The sequence below is a fragment of the Leptodactylus fuscus genome, chromosome 5 (genome assembly GCF_031893055.1).
Source record: "Leptodactylus fuscus isolate aLepFus1 chromosome 5, aLepFus1.hap2, whole genome shotgun sequence".
NCBI classification, from domain to species: Eukaryota; Metazoa; Chordata; class Amphibia; order Anura; family Leptodactylidae; genus Leptodactylus; species Leptodactylus fuscus.
In genome coordinates this window covers 128,326,043-128,349,146 of record NC_134269.1, presented here as the reverse complement: position 1 = coordinate 128,349,146, position 23,104 = coordinate 128,326,043, and the positions used below count along the sequence as shown (strand labels likewise).

General features: G+C 39.9%; 1 protein-coding gene across 4 annotated transcripts in view; it reads right to left on the bottom strand.

The window, feature by feature from the left end:
* CADPS2 (calcium dependent secretion activator 2) overlaps positions 1-23,104 on the bottom strand; it is a 283,863-nt gene that overhangs the window by 41,544 nt on the left and 219,215 nt on the right. For all 4 annotated transcript variants that reach the window (XM_075274223.1, XM_075274224.1, XM_075274225.1 and 1 more), the window contains 4 exons: positions 23,087-23,101; positions 22,068-22,142; positions 21,027-21,110; positions 16,698-16,730 (listed from right to left, as the gene is read on the bottom strand). In XM_075274223.1, coding sequence (XP_075130324.1) covers positions 16,698-16,730; positions 21,027-21,110; positions 22,068-22,142; positions 23,087-23,101 — 207 coding nt within the window. The remainder of the gene's footprint in view (positions 1-16,697; positions 16,731-21,026; positions 21,111-22,067; positions 22,143-23,086; positions 23,102-23,104) is intronic.

Below are 23,104 nucleotides of genomic sequence, written 5' to 3'. Positions count from 1 at the left end.
CAGTTGTTAAGGGTTTGCTGCAACCAGACTTCTTTATATACAATGTTTTATGCACAGCATTTCATAAAAGCAATAGAAATTTTTGAAGGTCATGTAAGCAAACATGGATTTACAGGCAGTAGCTGGTTAAAAAGACATACAATGATGATTTAGAAGCTGGTTACAGTACTTTCACATGTCAGCTAATATTCTGGAAATTATTATTTATACTGTATTTAATCATTATTACACAGCATTTAACATTGCAATGGTTATATGCTAAGCAAAGCTGTAGTCTGTACATTGGTACATTGTACTTCTTCAAGCTGTCGAAAAGCGCACATATATATATATATATATATATATATATATATATATATATATTAATAATACATTTTATTTATGTAGCGCCAACATATTCCGCAGCGCTGTACAATTTATAGGGTTCAGATACAGACATACATAACAAAGAACGTCATTTCACACAATGGGACTGAGGGCCCTGCTCAAAAGAGCTTACAATCTATGAGGTAGAGGGGGTGACACAAGAGGTAGCAGGGGCGGCATTGCTTATACAGTGTTCAGACAATTTTGTGCATTAGGAATTGTGATAGGCTTGTCTGAAAAGATGCGTCTTTAGTTTGCGTTTGAAACTGTAGAAGTTGGGAGTTAATCTCTTTGTCCGGGGTAGAGCATTCCAGAGAAGTGGTGCAGCTCGGGAGAAGTCTTGTATACGAGCATGGGAGGTTCTGATAATAGAGGATGTAAGTGTTAGGTCATTGAGTGAGCGGAGAGCACGGGTTGGGCGGTAGACAGAGATGAGGGAAGAAATGTAGGGAGGTGCGGCATTATGGAGAGCCTTGTGGATGAGGGTGATAACTTTATATTTTATTCTATAATGAATAGGCAGCCAATGTAGTGACTGGCACAGACCGGAGGCATCGCTGTAGCGTCTAGCCTGGTAGATGAGCCTGGCTGCTGCATTCAGAATAGATTGTAGAGGAGAGAGTTTAGTGAGGGGAAGACCGATTAGTAAGGAATTACAGTAGTCAAGGCGAGAATGAATCAGAGAGACAATAAGTGTCTTTAGTGTATCTCTGGTAAGGAAAGGGCGTATTCTGGAGATGTTTTTGAGGTGGAGGTGACATGAACGTGCGAGTGATTCAATATGAGGGGTGAAGGAAAGGTCTGCGTCAAATATGACCCCAAGGCAGCGGGCATGCTGCCTAGGAGTTATAGTAAGGCCTGAGACTGCAATGGATATATCAGGGACAGATCTGTTAGATGGTGGAAACAGTAGTAGTTCAGTCTTAGAGAGATTTAGTTTCAGATAGAGCGAGGACATGATATTAGAGACAGCAGAGAGACAGTCACTGGTGTTCTGTATGAGTGCAGGGGTGATGTCACGGGAAGATATGTATAATTGGGTGTCATCAGCATAAAGATGGTACCTGAAGCCAAATCTGGCGATGGTTTGTCCAATGGGGGCTGTGTAGAGAGAAAAGAGCAGGGGGCCGAGGACCGAGCCCTGAGGAACCCCAACAGCAAGGGAAAGAGGGGAGGAAACAGAGCCCGCAAATGATACACTGAAAGTGCGGTCTGAGAGATAAGAGGAGAACCAGGAGAGCACAGTGTCATTGAGGCCGACTGAGCGGAGCATAGTGAGGAGAAGTTGATGGTCAACAGTGTCAAAAGCTGCAGAGAGGTCCAGAAGAATAAGAAGAGAGAAGTCACCATTGGATTTAGCCTTTAGTAGATCATTAGAGACTTTTGTGAGAGCTGTTTCAGTAGAGTGCAGAGCGCGGAAACCAGATTGTAAGGGATCAAGCAGAGAGTTAGCAGAGAGATAACGGATTAACCGAGAATAAACCAGGCGTTCCAAAAGTTTAGAGATGAAGGGGAGGTTAGAGACGGGTCGATAGTTAGCAGCACAGGATGGGTCCAGGGTGGGTTTTTTCAGTAGCGGAGTTATAACAGCATGCTTGAAGGAGGATGGGAAGATTCCAGAAGAGAGAGAGAGGTTAAATATTTTAGTAAGGTAAGTAGTGACAGCAGGGGACAGAGATTGGAGAAGGTGTGAGGGGAAGGGGTCACTACTGCAGGTTGTGGGGCGAGATGAAGAAAGTAGCTGGGAAACTTCCTCTTCTGTGACAGGTTCAAAAGATGAGAATGGACAGTCTAAAGTGCGGCTGGTGAGGGGATCAGTACGATCAGTACTATCGTAGGTGTGGGAGTCAATGCCACCTGGGGCTTGGGCAGTAATTTCCTGACGGATCTTATCAATTTTATCATGGAAATACATGGCCAGGTCATCAGCACTAAGGTCTGTGAATGGCGTCTGCACCTTGGGTGTGAGTAAGGAGTGAAAGGTTTCAAAAAGCCTTTTAGGGTTGCTGGAGAGAGAAGAGATGAGGGCGGTGAAATAGTCTTGTTTGGCGAGGTAAAGGGCAGAGCTATATGTTTTAAGCATAAACTTGAAGTGGAGGAAATCTGCAGGTGAGCGTGATTTTCTCCAGAGACGTTCGGCACACCTAGAGCAGCGCTGAAGAAATCGTGTCTGTGGCGTGTGCCAGGGCTGCTGCCTCCTATGTGGGACTTTACGAGTGGAGGGGGGAGCAACCTCATCCAATGCATTTTTGAGGGTTTCATTATAGTGACTGGTGGCCAGATTGGGACAGGAGATTGAAGAGATGGGGGACAGGGAGGACTGTAGAGTATCTGAGAGGTGCTGGGTGTCAATAGCACGCAAGTTCCTATATGTGTGATGGGTAGGGGCGTCTTTTGAAGGGGAGAGAGCACTGATGGTGAGAGATAGAAGATTGTGGTCAGAAAGCGGCAGAGAAGAGTTAGAAAATTTAGAGACTGTGAGGAGTCGATGGAAGACTAGATCAATCGTGTTACCGTCTATATGTGTGGCGGAAGAAGAACATTGTGAGAGACCAAGAGAAGTGGTTAATGAGAGAAACTGTGAGGCAGCCGGGGAGTGAGGGGGGGCAATAGGGATGTTAAAGTCACCCATGATGAGGGTAGGAATGTCACTGGATAAAAAGTGGGGAAGCCAAGAAGCAAAGTGGTCCAAAAATTGGTAGGGTGAGCCAGGTGAGCGGTAGATCACAGCTACACGTAAGGAGAGTGGCCGGAAAAGTCTGATAGCATGGACTTCAAATGAGGAGAATGTGAGTGAGGGGACCGGGGGAATGGACTGAAAAATGCACTGCGGTGACAGCAGTAATCCTACCCCACCACCCTGCCTATTATCAGGCCTAGAGGTGTGTGCGAATTGTAGGCCACCATGACACAGAGCAGCAGGGGAGGCCGTGTCTGCCTGCTGCATCCAAGTTTCAGTAAAGGCGAGCAGGCCGAGGGATTTACTAAGGAATAAGTCATTAATGTATTCTAGTTTGTTACACACTGAGCGGGCGTTCCAGAGAGAGCAGTTAAAAGAGACAGGGGAGAGATGAGGGAAAGGAACACGGTAAATATTGATGAGGTTTGTAGGCCTTCTATGTGTGCAGGGAGAAGAGTTAGTGAAGGAAGGAGGGCCGGGGTTAGGAGAGATGTCCCCAGCAGCTAGGAGGAGCAGAATGGACAGAGACAGAAGGTGGTTCAGGGATTTATGTGGGCGCTTATGTTTAGTGTCACTGCTAAAAGAAATAAAGGGGTGATTACAGAGTGTGAAAAGTGTGTGAGAGCTGACTGATATGGATGGCGTGTGGTGGAGGTGGAGGAGAGATCTGCAGGAAGCCAATGGCTAAGATAGTAAGAGACAGTGCAGCTACAGGATACCATGAGGTAAAACTTGGTGTTTTAGGTTGAAATTTACCTGGTGTTCTGTCATGGTTAGCCTGTTTTGTGCCCTGTTTAAGTGCCATGTATAAGTGCACTTTGGTTAATCTGCACTTCGGTTAAGATGCAATTTGGTTAAGATGCATGCTGCAGATGAGATGCACCCCATAAGCTATATCTACTTATATAGGAAAGCACAGCTTCAGACTAGCACTAATTTAAGTCGTTAACTAATTAATCTACAAACTGTGACACATGAGGAGACTGGCAGTGTGGATCCAAGTAAACACTTGGCCAGGAACACCAATAAAATCAGTGAAGATCAAAAGACTGACACTAGTGCAGATAAGAAGACATGGAAGTGCAAAAAATATACAGCCTGGATGAAATGCTAGGATATAGTTCAGTAATCAGGCAGAGGTGAAATACAGAGGTGAAATACAGGATTATATACCATTGAATATTACAGCAGATGATCGAAGGGAGAATTCAGACAGCAAGCAGAGGTGGGTTCAATAGCAGATTATATACTATATATATATATATATATATATATATATATATATATATATATATATATATCCTACTAATATAATAAATGTGAAATTTTGTGTGTTTGGATGTTTGTTACTCTTTCATGCAAAAACGGCTGAACAATTTGGATGTAATTTGGCACATAGATAGTTTGTAACCTTGATTAACACACAGGCTACTTTTTATCCCGGTAAATGACATGGCTTCACCACTGTTATGAATTTATGTTCATATACTATATTAAACAGCTCTTCCTGCCAGGAGAATCAGTTAATCTGCAGCTTGCTGATCAAGCCAGGTCTGTTATCTCTCTATGTAAACACACAGATAACAACAGAAGACTCTGCATAAGTAAGTCTTCTGTGTCCTGTTGAGCCAGAGGGAGGAGGGGAGACACAAATACAGAAAGTCAGAAGCAGACTCTGGAGGTAGCATGTTCGGACCCTGACTTGAGCAAACACCTTTAATACAAAATGGCAGTTTCCCAATTTTATACATGCCGAGAAAACGAAAATCGAATTTGTCACAAATTTCCAAAAAAAACAGAGCTATGAAGGTAGCCAGAAGTCAACAGCTTCTGCTCAAGCAGAGCTGAGGAGGATTCAGCAAACTAGGCATCAAGCAGCTCTTAGAGCAGCCAAAATGCTGGAGCAGACGGATCATTGACAACAATAACCCACTCATTATATGCCGTCCCAGCGAGCTGCTGAGATGCCGGAACAATCACGGGCATGGCACAAGGAACAAGATGAGCGGCAGGTAGCTTGAGAGCTGCCAAAATGATGGAGTAGGCGGATCATCGACGGCATTTGCTGAATATAGGCGGATCATCAATGTCAACAACACGCAGACGAAGTCAAGGGCGGAGGCTAATATATATATATATATATATATATATATATATATATATATATATATATATATACATATATACACACATACATACAGTACAGTAGATATATTTGACCAAACCTGCTACCTATCTAATGTAGATGGGGTCCTTCTGGCTCTCCCTAATGGCTGATGTTGATGGAGAGGCTTGCTGGATTTCAGCAACCCAAAGTCATTTTTCAGGGACATAGTACTGTAAGTTGCTGCCGAAGGTGTCTGGACATGGGTTTCTCCACTCTCCCCATTCATATTGTATTCTTGGCCAATAGGTTTTGGGAGAGATAGCAGTTTGTCAGTATCATATTTTAGTTCTGTCTTTTAATATTTACAGTTGTGTGTGAGACACTTGACAAGGTCACCAACATTCAGTCCATGGAGATTCCCAGGAATAAGATCATTAAAAATTACAACAAACTAGAATACCAATATGCGGGGGAAAAAAATATCATCTTTACTAAATGAAATGAGTCTCAGTACAGAGGAGCATGTAGATTTTATTTAACCAAAATATAGAGATGTCATTTTTACATCAACATTTTTGTTGGGGAAATCGTAACTTTTTAATGTGTTTAAAATATATATTTCTACTGGCATGGGGTCAGAAATAGATGTACAGTTTAAAAATAAAATACATTTTGTAAGTTTTTTTTTTCATGCGAACTATAGCATCTGCCATATTATTTCCAAGCTTTAAAAATATTCCAGTTTCTAAAACAAATAACATGGAATTACTACTTTTTATTTTGAGTAAAACTAAAACTATGAACTTGGCTGCAATTAAATTAAATATTAATGGTTCTCTTAAATTAAAACAATTTGCATTCCCTGAAATAGCAACATATGGTAACATGATATCATACAAACATATTTACAAAAAGACTGCTGTTAGATAATATAATAATTAAAATACAGTACACATTAGGAGCGATAGCAGCAGCTGGTGAGATTTGTCAATTACAACTACAATCCCTGCAAACAATTTATTCAGGCAAGGGTCACTTACATTCTGAGCATCTCTATTCAGCAAGTTTTACTGCAGCAAAGTAGACTTGTCTTGTCTAAATTATTGCAAATGTTTATTCAGATAATAATCATGAAACTGCAATACATGGGCTTAGGAGATACATTTTGGTGTGCAAAAATGCTAAATATAAAATTGAGAGTAATGCAGAAGAAGATGCATAAAATGCAGCAAAATGCCTAAGAGAGACATGCTAGATGTGTTTTGCTTGGATTCCAATTTCCTAGGACATCTGTAGCTTCATGCGTGATTTTCCTTAAGACTTTATCAAGGAATTTAGAGCAGCACCACCAAACAATAAACAAGTGGGGTTCATCTCATGAACGCTTTGTGTGTACACATATCAAGCAACAAAAAGTTGCATACATATTAAGAAATCGCTCAACCCAAATTACAAATGAAAAACAAATTATATATTTTTTATCGGCACATAAACATTTAAACATTAAAATCAAAAAACCATCACACATAAATAAGACGTTATGAAGCTTTAAAGACGACCTGTCACATCCTCAGGAACATGCGGCGTAATACACCGCTAGAAAGCTGACAGTGCGCTGAACTCAGCATACTATTGTCTCTCCCGTTCGGTGCCGGTACCGTAGCTCTTCTCAGTCAGAAGGGTGTTTCTGACAGTCAGTCAGGAATGCCCCTCCTCACTGTAGCGTTTATTGTGCTGTACTGTGAGAGGGAACAACCCTTTCACAGTACAGCGCTATAGACACTACTGTAAGGAAGGGCGTTCCTGACTGACTATCTTCTGTCAGTGAAGAGCTACGCACCGATAGATCTTCACTGGGGGCACATAACAGGAAAGTTGATAGTGCGCTTAATTCAGTACACTGTCAGCTTTCTAGCGGTGTATTACACTGCATATGCCCCAGGATGTGAAAAGTCCTCTTCAAAGCAGGAAGATATGCACGGGGAATCATCTTTTTAAACGCAATCTCCAAAGGACAATGTTTTGGTGGTAATATGCTTATTAATGTGTGATGACAACTATTTATATAGCACTATTGAGTTCTTTTTCTTTCCTGCCATACTAATATGTTGCACTGAGCATATACTTAAAGAGGATCTTTCATGTCCTCATGCATGTGTGGATTTATATATCGCTAGAAATCCGAATTAAGCACACTGTGGGCTCTTCTGGTATGTGCCCCAATGGTGGAGCTATCAGTGCCGTGAATTTGAGCACGGATATCTCCACACTGTCATAAGGGCATTCCTCATCGCGATGACGCTGAGCTGTAAGGCCCACCCTTCTGACAGTGGGGAGATATCTGTGCAGAAAATAATGGCACCAATATCCCCACCGCCAGGGCACACACCGGGAAAGTGGACAGAGTGCTGAATTTAGCGCACTGTTGGCTTTCTAACGGTCCCCCAAGGAACGACTCGCTACAGATGCGACTAAATGTTCCTCCCTTCTCCATAGTTCTCCTCCTCCCCTCATACTGTTATATAAAATGTCTTAAAAACCTGTTGGCATGATTTCCAGTGTCATTATTGAATGACACTGTTTGTTGATTTTATTTGCTGTATGTAATGCATTTTCGTGCCATTTGTTAAATAAAGATTTGATTTTAAAAAAAACCACAAATTGGGGTTTGATAAGTTAGACTGTTAACACTTAGGCTCCATTCACATTAGCGTTCAGGTTTCCATTCGGGGAGTCCACTTGGGGACCCATTGAACAGAATACCGAATGCATTAAAAAGCGGTTACCTAAGGAAACCACACGGACCCCATAGACTATAATGAGGTCCGTGTGGTTTCTGCTTGGTTTCCGCATGAAACATGCGGATAGAAAAGTGCTGCTTGCTCCACTATACTACTATTCTTCTAGAATTTCTCTGCCCAAGTCGCAGCCAAAAATAGAAACCTTATCAATTACCGGAACTAGATTAGATTAGTCTCCTACTGATATTTATACACTATCCTCTTCAGTGAATGATTTCTACCTGTTGAAACTGAAAATAGATTCTAATTTTTCGCAATATGCTTTATGCCTATGACAAATTATCATTGGTTACACTGTTATACTTTTGTGATAAATCATTATTTGGTTCTTTTTGCTAAGGGTAAATTTGTTATCCTTAAAATGTGTTCAGGCTGAGGGAAGAACCTGCTTGTAAGGGGACAGGTGGACACCTTCATGATCACTTGCTGGCCATCATCTGGTGTAAGCTAAAGTAGCCATCATTATAACATCATCAACATCATCATAAGTTGGCTAAATTGAAAACTTACAGGACTCAAATCTTTGGTAAAATGTTAAAACATTCTTACTGACATGATCTACATTTGTCTTAAGATTGTATTCCTACAAGAAACCCTTTTTTATATCAACCAGTGAAGGATACACTTCTGGGGCTATTTCAGCAAACAAGTTGCCCACTATAAGCCTCAGGTTTGACCACTGGAACCTACCACCAATCCTAGTAACCGGGGTGTTTTGCACAGTAGTTTGAATGGAGCAACACACCAGAAAAACAAGCTGTCACTCCATTCATTTTAATGTGAATAACTGGAGATGGCTGAATGCTATACTTAGGGCTGGTTGAAGCAGCTCAATTTGTTAAGCAGAAAATTTCTGCTTCGGAAATTTCAAGCAGATTTTTTTTCTGCTTGACAAAAACTAACAGTAGTTGTATAGTAATATTCCTATCACAAGCCTGGGAACCTTCCTAAGGCTCCTGTGTGTCCCAGAATAGAAACAGGTCTTATTATTAAAAGTATGTTGCCGGTGGGGACTGACCATGTAGTTTTATTTTTGTTTTTTTTTAAACTTTGGGGGAACATCCTCACAGGCAGTGCAGAGTGAACTGTGATGCAGACCTTAGCTCTTGGGCTTCCACTGTACATTACAGCGGAGACCCAGTAGCTATGGTGGTGCTCTACAGCAGAGTGTCCACCATTTTTAAAGACTTGGGGCTGACCAACTTACAATAAATTGGAATTATTGGAAATGCATTAAATGGAAGGACCAGAATAGTTGGAAGATATTAGCTGGATGGGCACCTCACCTCCAGCAGGTATCATCAGATATAGTAACACTGAAAGTATGAAGCAATGCTGGGGTGTGGTACCAGTGTAGCAACATCTTGTATAAATTCTCATTGTGTCTAACAATCAAGATTTTTTCCCATCTCATCGTTCATTTGAGAACAAAAACAAGTTTGTATGTTTTATAAAGTCCGATATGTAATTGTTTGAAATTATCCTCCCCCTACCCTCATTTTCTCACCCCATACTCCTGTACACAGTAACAATCAGTGAGAGGCAGATTATGCTCTCAATACAGAAACAAGGGAAAGAGTAAAAAAGTGAAAAGATTGTATGTTTGAGGAGAGGATGTGGTCTTTCACTCGAGTCCACACTGAAGACTGGATGGTAAAAAATACAGCTGGGACTAATTGTCCCCTCTCCTTCTGGTCCCTAAGCTGCCTGACCAGGAGGGGGCATTCACACGATGTAACGCGGCATTGATTCTGACACGTAAACTCGTGTCAGAGTCAGTGCAGCAAAACAGAATCCCATTGACTTCAATGAGTTCCATTTAGTGCGCGTAACACATTGAAATCGATTGGAGGCTTTTTAACCCATTGATTTCAATGTGTTACGCACGCTAAACGTAACCCATTGAAGTCAATGGGATCCTGTTTTGCAGTGCTGATTCTGACACGAGTTTACATGTCAGAATCAACGCCGCGTTACATCGTGTGAATGCACCCTTACTTTGGCTCTCAGCTCTATTAAGGATTTAAGAAAGTGTCTCATCGGCTGGGCAGACATATCCTGTTCAACACCATGCAATTTAATGCACAATTCCACAAGGCGGGCACTGGCGTCACGTTTCAGTTGAGACCCCATAGGTATATAGTGGACTCTCATCACAGCTTTTTGGGCTTCTCAAAGTATCACTACGCACAAGACCGAACCCTCATTGAGCTAAAAAAAATATATTTAAATTGGTAGCACTTATAAACACTAAAATGTATGTTAATGTTCGGGTAACACCTCCTGCATTGACTTATTATGTTGTAGAGGTGTAGAAGGAGGGATGGTCTGTAAACAAGGGGACGGAGGTGTTACCAGAACATTAACATACATTCTATAGGGATTATAAATGCTTTGTTCTCATTGAAAGTACATCAAAACACAGCAGTGCTCAGGCTACAGGGATAACACTTGATGAGTAACTTACATACTAAGAAAAACCGGTTTAATTAAAAAAAAAAAATGTCTGTGAGGATCAATGAATGAAATGTATGCCTAGAACAGCCTTTCTAAAGGCCATGGAATAGGGCAGGACGGCGCTCACAGGTCCAATAGATTTTATTAATAAGAAGGATTGCAATTCTTCTTATTAATAAAATCTATTGGACCTGTGAGCGCCGTCCTGCCCTATTCCTCTGCTGTTTCCCCGGTTGACACAACTGGTGCCTTTGAGACGTGCTGCTCCCCATACCTGGTATCATATACACCTTAGTACGGAGTTGTGAACGCTGTCACAACCAAACCAGGTGAGAGGCCACCAGGTCTGATACATTCATTACAATTATCTAAAAAGGTGAATAGACTATCTACACTATAAAGTGTGCTCGGTGTTTTTCTCTTTTACATTTCTAAAGGCCATGTGAAGATATGCTTATTAAAAAAAATCATCTAGCCAATGATAGACTCCCTTGAAGAGAATTCAAATAATGCCAACAGTTTCAAAACAACATTAGGAGAGAAACCTCAGAAGAACGGTTGTAACGAGAACCAGGATCTACAGGAAGTTCAGAACAATTAGTGTGGCGAGTCCCAGCGAGCTGGTCTCGAAGAAGATGCTAGATTTCTTTGATGTGGCCATATTCCACACTGGAGGTAGGAGTAGAGGGGGCGTACTAGCCTCCCAATTCAGGAGAGGAGGATAAGGAATGTCCAGAGAAGCACAAGTCAGAAAGGTTGACAAAGGATCTCAGGGTAGCAGAACTGCAATGCCTACGAGCTGTAATGGAAAAAAGGAAGCTCCATCGATATGGCAGTTGATGACCCCATAGCACAAACAGTAGAGGGTGAAGGTTCTATTTCTTTTGGAGCGTGATCCCAGAGAGGTCAGGGTAGAGTTGTATGGATAGTCCATCAAAATCAAAGTCTCTTTAGGACCGGGCTTGTGACAGGATAGCTTCTTTAAAGTTCAAAGTCCTATACACCGCAAATTACACCTCTGGGAATGGAGGCCCACTTCTTTGGGTTGAAGTGTTCTATGCATGCTGTCAAGTTTAATACGATGATCAGGAAGCTTCTTCATTATCACGCTGAAAACAGCCTCAAGGGTGAATTGTAATTTTCTTTTCTGGAGCCTTAGCGAGGCCCCTGATCCTTATATTATGTTGATGGCCCTGGTTATCCAAGTCTTCAAAATGGTGAGTGTTATCCTTAAGGCCCTGGCATTGGGAAGTTATTACTGCCTGCAACTGAGAGATCTATTGACGTGTATCATAATTAGATTGGTCACTCTATCAGAAAGTTGGTGAACGTCTAACATCGTCTACCAGATCCCTATAATCCTGCTTGGTAGGGTGCTGCATGAGGAGACTTTGCCAATGAGAGAATGAATCAGGGAATTGAGGCATTGTATGAGAGGACAACCGCAGGTCTCTTTTGAGATGGAATCTCTAAATCAAGGACTGAAAGAGCTACCACTGGGGGGCCAGAGAAGGGCTGTTGCAGCGTCAGGGAGCCACTCTGGAAGGCAGCAATGTGGGCCATCAGAAGAACAAGCTTGATCCACTATAGAAGCCTGGAGAGTCTCTGGGGAAAAGGCCAGTTGTGGAGCGGAGCTATCAGATGGCAAGGAAAAAAGTGAGGAGGCGTTGGGCTTACTTGCATCTCTGGTGTAGCCTGCAGGGCTTGAAGAGAAGATGGGACTCACCTGTCTCTGTGAGGGTGAAACTCTGCCGCTTCAGGGCACACGGAAATAGCAGGGGCCTCTGGGGATGGCGGTTTCTATAAGTGGTTTCTAAAACTAGCGACAATGGGTGTTTGTTACTGACTTGTAGCAACTCTTCTTAATAGACACCGGAATCAATGAAATTACTGAAATTGTTGGGATCATTATGCATAAATAGGAGTTCAGGTTCATATCAGTGCTAGAAGTCCTTGAACATCTCATTGGATTTTTTCCTTTAGGGCTTGTTCACACGGGGATTCCGCAGTGCATATTCTGCCGTGGCGGCCGTGACAGGATGCTAGTGCAGTGCACGGCATCCCGTCGCGGCTTTCCGCTCCGAATTAGGCCCAAATGAATGGGCCTAGTCTGGAGGGTGTAGTTGCGAGGCGGACGCCACGGCTGAATCAACCGCAGAATCTGCCTGAAGAAAGGGCAGTTCGCTTCTATCTTCCATGAGCGGCAACATGTCACTCATGGAAAAAAGAGCTCTAGCGGTCCACATAGACTGCTATTGTGAGGGGGTGGATTATGACGTGGATTCAGCACCACAATCCGCCCCCTTTTGCCCGTGTGAACAGGGCCTTAAAACAACATAAAATCAGATAAATATAATCTGCCTATTGCCAGCTTGATACTGTTTAATGAAAAATGGTCACAACAACTAGTGTGCTATTGTAGGAGGCATGTACAGGAACCAGTACTATGAAATTCAATGTGAAGAGTCTAGAGAATGCATGATACAAAGTAATAACAATAATGCCAGTCAGGCTGCAAATTTATTAAATAAGACTATTATGTTGCTCAGAATTATTTATCCTAACACTACCACATCATGGATTTCTACAAATGCCAACATTAGACATTTGTTTGAATCTTGTGCAAGGGAAAAATATAAAGAGAGACTTGCCAATGAGATGTGGCAAGATGCCAGCTTCCTTTTCTGCTTGTAGTCAGTTCAGTTTGCTCTTCACAACTGTCTTTCACAAAGTAAGTGAATGGTAAACATGTAGTCTCCTATTTGTGGGGATTATTATATTTCAGGCTTTTTCATCTTTTTGTATTTTCTCTTTTTCAGGTCTGCATATTATTTATTGTGCTTTCAATATACATGTAAAAAAAACTTTAAGTCAAGAGGCATGAAAGTATAATCTCATTACAAAATCAAACAATGTCATGGACTAGTCAGTCACTAGTTACACAAGTAACTGAATACAGAGGGACAAGCCTTATTCAGGGTGTAGGCCACAGTTGATTCTTCTAAAAGTTAATCTCCAGATAACCTGGCATGGAGAATATACAGTACAGCTTGAAAGACACAACATTCCTTATTAATTATATGGTACAAATGCTCATGCTTCCTGTTGATACACCTAATCCCACAGGTGCTGGTTCTACCAATTACAAGTCATCGCTGGAAAGGCAAAACTACATAGTCACTTCTCACACAACACACTATCAGAGCACAGTGAATAATGGCATAGTCCACGAGGGACTATACAAAAACACCAATTGTCTTTTGTAAGCTGACCACATGAGGTCTTTCCCCTTCAGTTAATATAATACAAAAAATAATAGTCGGTGAAGGCGGTATAAAGAAGGCTAGAATCGTCCTATGTAGAATCCTGAAATGGGTAACTTTCCACATTTCATTAATAACTGAGCCCCTAAGGGCATGCCAGCCCCTTAACAGTTGCTCTCCTGCATTTGGTAAACAGAGATGTCTTCCCCAGGGAGCAAACATTAGAATTAAAAGTTCCCAAAAGTCTCCAACATCATAGAAATGTTGGGGGTAGATAGTCTGCCAACAGACTCATTTTGGAACATTCAGTAGTCTGGCCAAAAGAGAGTATTTGATGTGAGCAAACTGCAGAAAATGGCTTGGCCAGGTCATATAACAAATATGATACCCTCTGGACTCAACCATTCCTCCATCCACTAACAAAAACCTCTCATAAGATTGACAGGCCAGGTTATAAAGCCTTATGTTAGGGGTTCCCATCCCACCTTTCTCCCTGGATGCTATCAGTTTTCTAGGCTTCTTATTCTGCCATAGAAACTCTGAAGTAGCTCTATTCAGGCAATTAACATTAGTGTGTTTCAACAGGAGAGGTAAATAGCGAAATCTGGGTATGCTTATTTTTAACGTCTTAAAGACCAAATCAATTTTTGTTTTTGCGTATATGTTTTTCCTCCCCACCTTCTAAGATCCATGATGGCTTATTGTTTGTGGGACAAATTGTACTTTGTAATGGCTCCATTCAATATCCTGTGCAAAGTACTGGGAAGTTGGAAAAAAAATTCAGAATGAGGTGGAATTAGGAAAAAAATATATTTGCACCAATTTCATATAGATTTAATTTTTACAGTATTCACTGTGTGGTAGAATAATGTTAACTGTATCCTTTGGGTCAGTGCGATCACAGCATTACCAAATTTATGTAGTATTTGTAATGTTTTGATACCCAACAAATACCGCTAATTATTATACTTTTGTGACTTTTCAAGTATAATGATCGGACACTCATGGTATGTGAACTGTAGTAATTGTAGTAATACCATAGACATGAGTCAGACCAGAATCACAATGTTTAATGACGCCAGCGTAAGCCACATCTATGACGTCATTGAGTAGGACCAAAAACAGCAGGAATTGCGGAGAAGCCCAGGAGAGGTAAGTACCACTGGTTTTTATGTTTCTCATCTCCTACTAATAATTTGTGGGTGGTGTACCCCAAAATCTTAGTTTCGCAACAAACTCCGTTGGGGCCACTTTGGGAGATAATACTGTGAGGAGGGACCGCTATGGGACATTATACTGTGAGGAGGACCACTATGGGACATTATACTGTCAGGAGGCCACTTTGGGCAATTATAGTGAGAGTAAATGGGGGGGGCGGGGGAAAGGAGGCACTATGGAGGGAGAACTTCAAGTCTAAAATTTGCCATGGAGTCCAGTATTTGCTAGCTATGCCCCTGGGTAGGTGTGTTAGCTGTGAAGGGCTGTAATATGGAGTCCACCAGACTACACAGAGCCAAGGCAGCACCACCTACTGTATCCACGCCAAAACAGGGAGAACCTTCCTTTTACCACTCCATTCTAGGATCAACTCTAGTCAAATGCATCATTTGTTAATGCATACAAAAAAGCATCTTCATTTGTAAAGCTTTACATAGTTCCCACCATTTTTTTTTTTTTACTACACACAAAAATCAATAAGCGCAATGAAGCACCAGATCATCTCTCAGATCACTGTTTACATCAAGTAGTAAAGATATTTGGGTTGTAGTGTATGAGAGTTACTAGGTTACATTTCTTCTCCCAACTGGAAAAGTACACTGAGAAAAACAATGTTGCCACTTGGCTCTAGGGGACCATGCAGAGGTTTTCACTTATTCCCTAAAGGAGCCCTTCATTCTAACAAAATGATCACTGCTACACAAGATTGAACACTTCCTTAAGGATGTTTTGAAGCAATTACTAAAACTTGTGTTATGTGAGAGTTTAATAGTAAAGAATCAGTCTTCTCTCCTGTGTGCCCACCTGTACAGTGCTGCTTCTTAAAAAAAAACACCTAAAATAAAGTGAGGATACACAGATTCTTAAGAGCAAACTAAACATGGTGAGATGACAATACCGGATTTACAGGCTATAGGCATAATTCTTAGCTGACACCCAAAATGAATACAATGAAGCAGCTTCACATACCATCTTGTCTATAAATGTTGTACAATTCTCTTTTTTTAAATGTAGATTGTGAGCCCCATATAGGGATCACAATGTACATTTTTTTCTCCTATCAGTATGTCTTTGTAGAATGGGAGGAAATCCATGCAAACACGGGGAGCACATACAAACTCCTTGCAGATGTTGTTCCTGCTGGGATGTAAACCCAGGACTCTAGCACTGAAAGGCTGCAGTGCTAACCACTGAGCCACCATGTTGCCCCAAAACGTTGTACAATTTCACCTCCTTTGCTGATTTATCTGGTTGTGTAGAAATTGTCCATAGAACTGACCATACATAGTCTAATTCTTACTTTGGTTTATAGAGTTACAGATGGTTGCATACAATCTGGGAGCTGCTACAGCAACATATACACATTTCAATCTATGTTTTCAACTGGTGGAATCTATCATATGACAAAAAAAAGCACTTCAAGGTTTTTGTTTACGCTAGAGATGTGTCAGTCTAAAGTGACCAACCCAGTGTTATATATTACATAAGAACCAGAATAAAGAAATGCAGGATTAATAATGTCTATTACAACATTTTTTTTAATGAGACAAATGCTGCCAGAAATGGAATGGTTCTTCAAAAGTTTACTTATGCTTTAAGTGCAGATATTTTGACTCAATACAAAAACATAGCCTATTGGCTTACAACATGGAAAGAACTTGACTGTACGGGAATACTTTTGTTAATTGAGAAGCATAATATTTTAGAAACAGTTTTCCATAAAAAAAGCATGCAAATAATGACAAAAAGACGGTCATGCCTGGCAGTGGTTATCTGCAAAGAACATGCAAAATGCTAACACTTACTGGCACTTCCACATATTTCGAGGCAGCTTTTACCTGAAAATGCAATGTGATACTGAACAGTTACACAAATAATTAGCAATAATACTTTATTCCTGCTCTGAGAATATTTCTGCATTTACTGACTTAATTACTTACTATTGTCCTAATTAAATCATGTTACTAGATGAAGCAATTTAATTTCGTCATTCACACTTTGCAACACTATAACCCAGAGACAAATTAGAAAACGTGCCTTTAGAAAAACTGAATGACACAATAGACAGAAAGCCGTCAAATTATAGTCCACGGTTTCAATGTTTTCCTATCTAGCACAATACGGTTTATGCACATTTCTGTTATTAAACCCTTTAATGGTCTTAACTTTTTTTTATCTAATGTACTATGGACATATAATATGTTATTAAAATAATATTCTTTGATTTGCAAAAATAATGTATTACATGGGTTCCTTACTGCATTACAGACATTTTGATACAATGCTTATCTATTCTCGGATGAATGAGGCAGTTTTGACAACCAAGGCTCTTGTAGTTGTGCAGTCGGAGTCAATTTTGGGTGGAGTCACACAAAGCTACCAACTCCGACTTCAAACTAAAATGATTAATTATATTATATTACACTGTCATTAATATGACGTAATTAATTAAATGCATAGTTGTTTAATATGTACATTTATGTAAAAAGTAAAAAAAATAAAATATATATATATATATATTTATTTATTTTTTTAACTAGAGGAGCTTTATTGCATCAGTCTGACCATGGCTGCAAACCGTTTATGAAGGAGTCTGAGTCATATCAGGACTCAGAGTTGAGTTGTGGAAAAAGGAGGGGTTGGTTGATCGGACTACCAATTCCACAGCCTGATGGCAATGGTTTGAGTGGTTCTGTTGAGGGCTGTGTAGTAAGCAAAGGAAATGACAGAAGTGGTAATAAACTGCAGCCATCTTGTGCCCAAGGTCTCTGGCTGTCAACCCAACCTGACCTGCTTCTGCTATATGGCAGGAGTAGGAGACTTACTGTAGTGATGACCAAAATCAGCATTACTGAACAGTTTCTGCATCCTATGTATTATGGTCAAGAGAAAAAAGCCTTAGGGCTCGTTCACATCTGTGCCCGAGCTCCGTCTGTGAGGTTTCCGTCTTCTACAGACAGAAGACGGAAACCCGACAAAGTCCCGCATGTCCGACTTTGTGTCCAGTTAAAAAAAAAGGTCTGGCCACGGAGAGCACAAAACGCTCACAGGCGCTCCCGGCCGGACACTTTTCAAACCCATTTAAATGAATGGGCTTGAAAGATTGCTGCAGGTTTCCGTCTCCTGTCCAGTTTCGGGCAAGAAATGGAAACTTGCAGAACGGAGGTCGGGACGCAGATGTGAACCCGGCCTAAGTAGGGAATTATTGATCTAAAAGGATAGTATGGCTTCTATTGACAAGAAATGTAAACTATGCCCAATAATTATATGCTAAAATATTGTAAACATGAGAAATTAAAATGAATGTACATGACATTTATAATTCTGAATCTAAAACTACTGAATATTAGAATATCCTTTACATGCCTATTGAAAGTCATAAGCCATAATCAGCAGCTCCTAACATACATAAATGGGCAGAAGCAAATCAAGCAAACACAACATACCAAGCAGAACCCTCTAAAAATCGTATGGTCTAGCTTTATCTTAGGCTATTTTTTTTATAGAATAAAACTGGTATTTTGGCTCTACTTTGTTCATTTTGTAGGTTCATTTTAAAAATTGGGGGTAAGTATAAGTAACACTGTGTAGTCCTTTAACGGTTCTCACCTTTTAAGAACCACACCTGACTTAGGCTTCAAAAACTGCATGACTAAAACATGTACTAAAATGTACCAGAAACCAGAAAATCTTGGTAAAAATGACTATTTATCCACTATGCTGCATGGTGCCACTGCGCCTTTCTGTTTTTACTGCATATACCTAAACCATTGAGAACATGAAGAATCTACGGATCCTCACTGATGTACAGGAATACGGAAGGGAAACATTACTTACAACTTTGTGAAGGCTGAAGTACTGTATATATAGATAAACTCCTATTTATGTATCTCTTGCACATGGAGTAGGCAGAAGTAAACAGTTACTCAGTACTTGCTGCAAATGAGATCCACAAAAATTTGCAGTCAAGTGCACATTTTTTTTTTTTAGCAATTATTATTATTTTTAACAATATTCAAGAGTGAGTCAAAAACAATCTGCACTCCGGTTATATTAAAACTTCTGTTAGATTACTGGAAAGAAGCTATAAGAGAATGAAAAGTCATATCTGATGAAGACAGCAGTATATGCATGGCTTACAGCAAAGCCTAAAACATTTTCAATGAAGGAGTATAAAAGCTTGTAGACAGATGGACAAAATATATTTAAAATCCGGAAGATTACGGTATGTTGAAAAACTACTTTTCTTTTCTGAAATTTGAATTTAATAAATTCTTCAACCATAGTAATTTTTGAGTTGCTCTCCTATTATACATTACAGTATTGTCCACAATTTGTATAATATGCACATATACAATGTGGGCCAAAGGTATGGGCACCCCTGCAATTCTGTCAGATAATCCTCATTTTCTTCCAGAAAATGATTGCAATCACAAATTCTTTGGTATTATTATCTTCATTTAATTTGTCTTCAATTGAAAAGCACAAAACGAATTGTCAAAAAGCCAAATTGGATATAATTGCACACCAAACATAAAAAAAGGGGGTGGACAAAAGTATTGGCACCTAACAGGTGGTGGCAATAACTAAATCACACTTGCAGCCAGTTCAAATGAACCTAACAGGTGGTGGCAATAACTAAATCACACTTGCAGCCAGTTAAATCACAGTTAAATCACAGTTGCAACCAGGATTAAAGTTGACTTAACCTCTGTCCTGTGTCCTTATGTGTACCACATTGAGCATGGAGAAAATAAAGAAGATCAAAGAACTGTCTGAGGACTTGAGAAGCAAAATTGTGAGGAAGCATGAGCAATCTCAAGGCTACAAGTCCATCTCCAAAGACCTGAATGTTCCTGAGTCAACCGTGCGCAGTGTCATCAAGAAGTTTAAAACCCATGGCACTGTGGCTAACCTCCCTAGATGTGGACGGAAAAGAAAAATTGATGAGAGATTTCAACGCAAGATTGTGCGGATGGTGGATAAAGAACCTCGACTAACATCCAAACAAGTTCAAGCTGCCCTGCAGTCCAAGGGTACAACAGTGTCAACCCGTGCTATCCGTCGGCGTCTGAATGAAAAGGGACTGTATGGTAGGATACCCAGGAAGACCCCACTTCTTACCCAGAGACATAAAAAAAAGCCAGGCTGGGGTTTGCCAAAACTTACCTGAGAAAGCCAAAAACATTTTGGAAGAATGTTCTTTTGTCAGATGAGACAAAAGTAGAGCTTTTTGGGAAAAGGCATCAACATAGAGTTGGCCTTCAAAGAAAAGAACACGGTCCCTACAGTCAAACATGGCGGAGGTTCCCTGATGTTTTGGGGTTGCTTTGCTGCCTCTGGCACTGGACTGCTTGACCGTGTGCATGGCATTATGAAGTCTGAAGACTACCAACAAATTTTGCAGCATAATGTAGGGCCCAGTGTGAGAAAGCTGGGTCTCCCTCAGAGGTCATGGGTCTTCCAGCAGGACAATGTCCCAAAACACACTTCAAAAAGCACTAGAAAATGGTTTGAGAGAAAGCACTGGAGACTTCTAAAGTGGCCAGCAATGAGTCCAGACCTGAATCCCATAGAACACCTGTGGAGAGACTCAAAATGGCAGTTTGGATAAGGCACCCTTCACATCTCAGGGACCTGGAACAGTTTGCCAAAGAATAATGGTCTAAAATTCCAGCAGAGCCTTGTAAGAAACTCATTGATGGTTACTGGAAGCGGTTGTTCGCAGTTATTTTGTCTAAAGGTTGTGCTACCAAGTATTAGGCTGAGGGTGCCAATACTTTTGTCCGGCCCATTTGTGGAGTTTTGTGTAAAATGATCAATGACTTGACTTTTTTTTTTTCATTCTATTTTGTGTTTTTTCATTGCAAGCAAATTAAATGAAGATATTAATACCAATGACTTTGTGCTTGCAATCATTTTCTGGAAGAAAAAGAGTATTATCAGACAGAATTGCAGGGGTGCCAATACTTTTGGCCAACACTGTATAGCTGTATGCTACTATAGCTAAGCTGAGTTCTGAAAATCATAACAATAGATTCCCATTGGCAGGCAGGGGGCATGGTTTATCCACAAGTTAAAACAGCAGAACACACTTCATTATAATTGCACTATTATGTTATAAATATACTTACAGTAAAAGAAAGGATGGATGAAAACAATGTCCCTTCATCATATCTTGCCAACTTTGAAAGGGCTCCTTCTAGCACTGAAACAAGCTTAAACACAAAAGTATAACATGTAAAACAATACAAGCAATGTCTATACTTCAACATTTAATTCAAATATGGCTTATGTGAAAGTTTCGGAAACAATCATGAATAATGTAATATCTATAAACATGCAATAGAAAGACAAAGAAGCTGCAGTCAAGTTTGGTGCAATGTTTTGGCCCAAAGCAAGGGCCTTGTTCGAGTTCTTTGTTTTTCTAAGTTATGGGACTATGAATCAAGGTTCCACTTGTTGGCAATCAATTTTTAGTTCTCACAGTGCTGCTTTCCTTCACTTACATAAACATGCAATAGATAAAGACAAATGATTTGCAATATGCATGGTATATGTGCTTTAAGGCAGTTGAAATGAATGGGGAGTTAACAGACACAAAAATGTCCCCAACTAGTGATAGAGAACCGCCCTCTACCCCAGTGACCAGGAAGGAATTAGAGAGATGCATACAGGGCTTTTATCTATGTGTATAATGTACATATATTACATTATAGTATCCTGGCGTATCTAATTCTTCAACATAGAACAGAGGTAACATTTGCCTGTCCTTTAATGATGAGATTATTCTGTTCATTTTGCCTCAGTCTACACAGCAAAGCTGACAAATAACGGTACAGAAAACAAGCAGCCTATCAAAACTGATCAGTTTGAAATGTCTAAAGTTATTTTACAAGGATAGTCACATGAAAAAATCACATTAAAAATGGTTATAATAAAAAGTTATTTAAATTCTATACTTAATATACTCAATTTAAGAATTCATTATTTAAATATACTCATTTAAAAATGCATGTATACATCCTCGATGCCAACCACCGAAATCATAGAATACCAATGTACATACTTCCTAAAGCAGAACATGCTCCAAACATTTACTAAAACTATAAAGCATATTATCATTTAGAGCACAATCTGAAACTATGGAGATTATAGAATATTTATATACTTACCTTAGAAACCAGAAGTGAAATGATTTCTTTAACAGTTTCTTCTATTAAGTCATCTATTTTGGAATGGTACTGTTGCTGCATTTTAAATACATAATAGTATAAGTAATGTAGTATTATATCAGTCGGCAGAACAAAAGGTAAAAATCAAATGGTATTTTCACTACTTTTCGTGTATTATTATGAACATCAGCAGAATAGAACCTTGAAAATGATCCATCCAATCAAACACTCTTTTATTCTATGCGGTACATTTTCCCATGTTCGATGTAGAGTTAAGCAGCTAATGGGGTTATTATTTAGATGAATTGATTTCCCATTCTCATTGAAGAGAAGGAATGTGAAGGATACTTTTTGTGTTTCCTACAATTAAGGAAGACGTGCATTTTTCTAAAGAGTTGGTCTAGATGGAAAGCAAAAAGACCAGAAAAAGATTCAATTAATACAACGTTGCTTGCCTCACAACTCGCATTCATAAGTTGGTCTAAATGCGGTTTAGAAAGAAACAAACTTCTATTTATCATCCATAAGGTATTATAATTTTCACAATATATTCAAACAAATATGCAGTAGAAATTTCACGGAAAAAGTGAAAAAAAAGGACAAATTAACAGTCTTGACAATTAACATGTCCAATCCTTATTCACTGTAGGAATTTCTTTTGTTCTAGCCAGGATCAATGTATGTAAACACATGGTTAGAGAAAATACTTAAGGTGCTCAATTAGATAATATTGCAATTTCCAGTCTTTGGAGTAAACCACTTCAAACAAATTCAGCATTACAATTGTTAACTTCATTAGTATCCTCTCTCAAAAACATCAAAATATTGTGTAGACACAAGGAAAATATACAAAGGCTTGTACAGGCGTCTCTGATCACTTTGTTCACGAATACATACTGTACAGGCTTTATGAGCTTTACTATACAGTAGTCACACTATTTATTCAGATTTGTACATTACTGATTTACGCAATTATATTGCCATAGTAAAATTAAGGCATAAAGTTTGTAAGAACTTACCCATTGCTTAGAAAACTG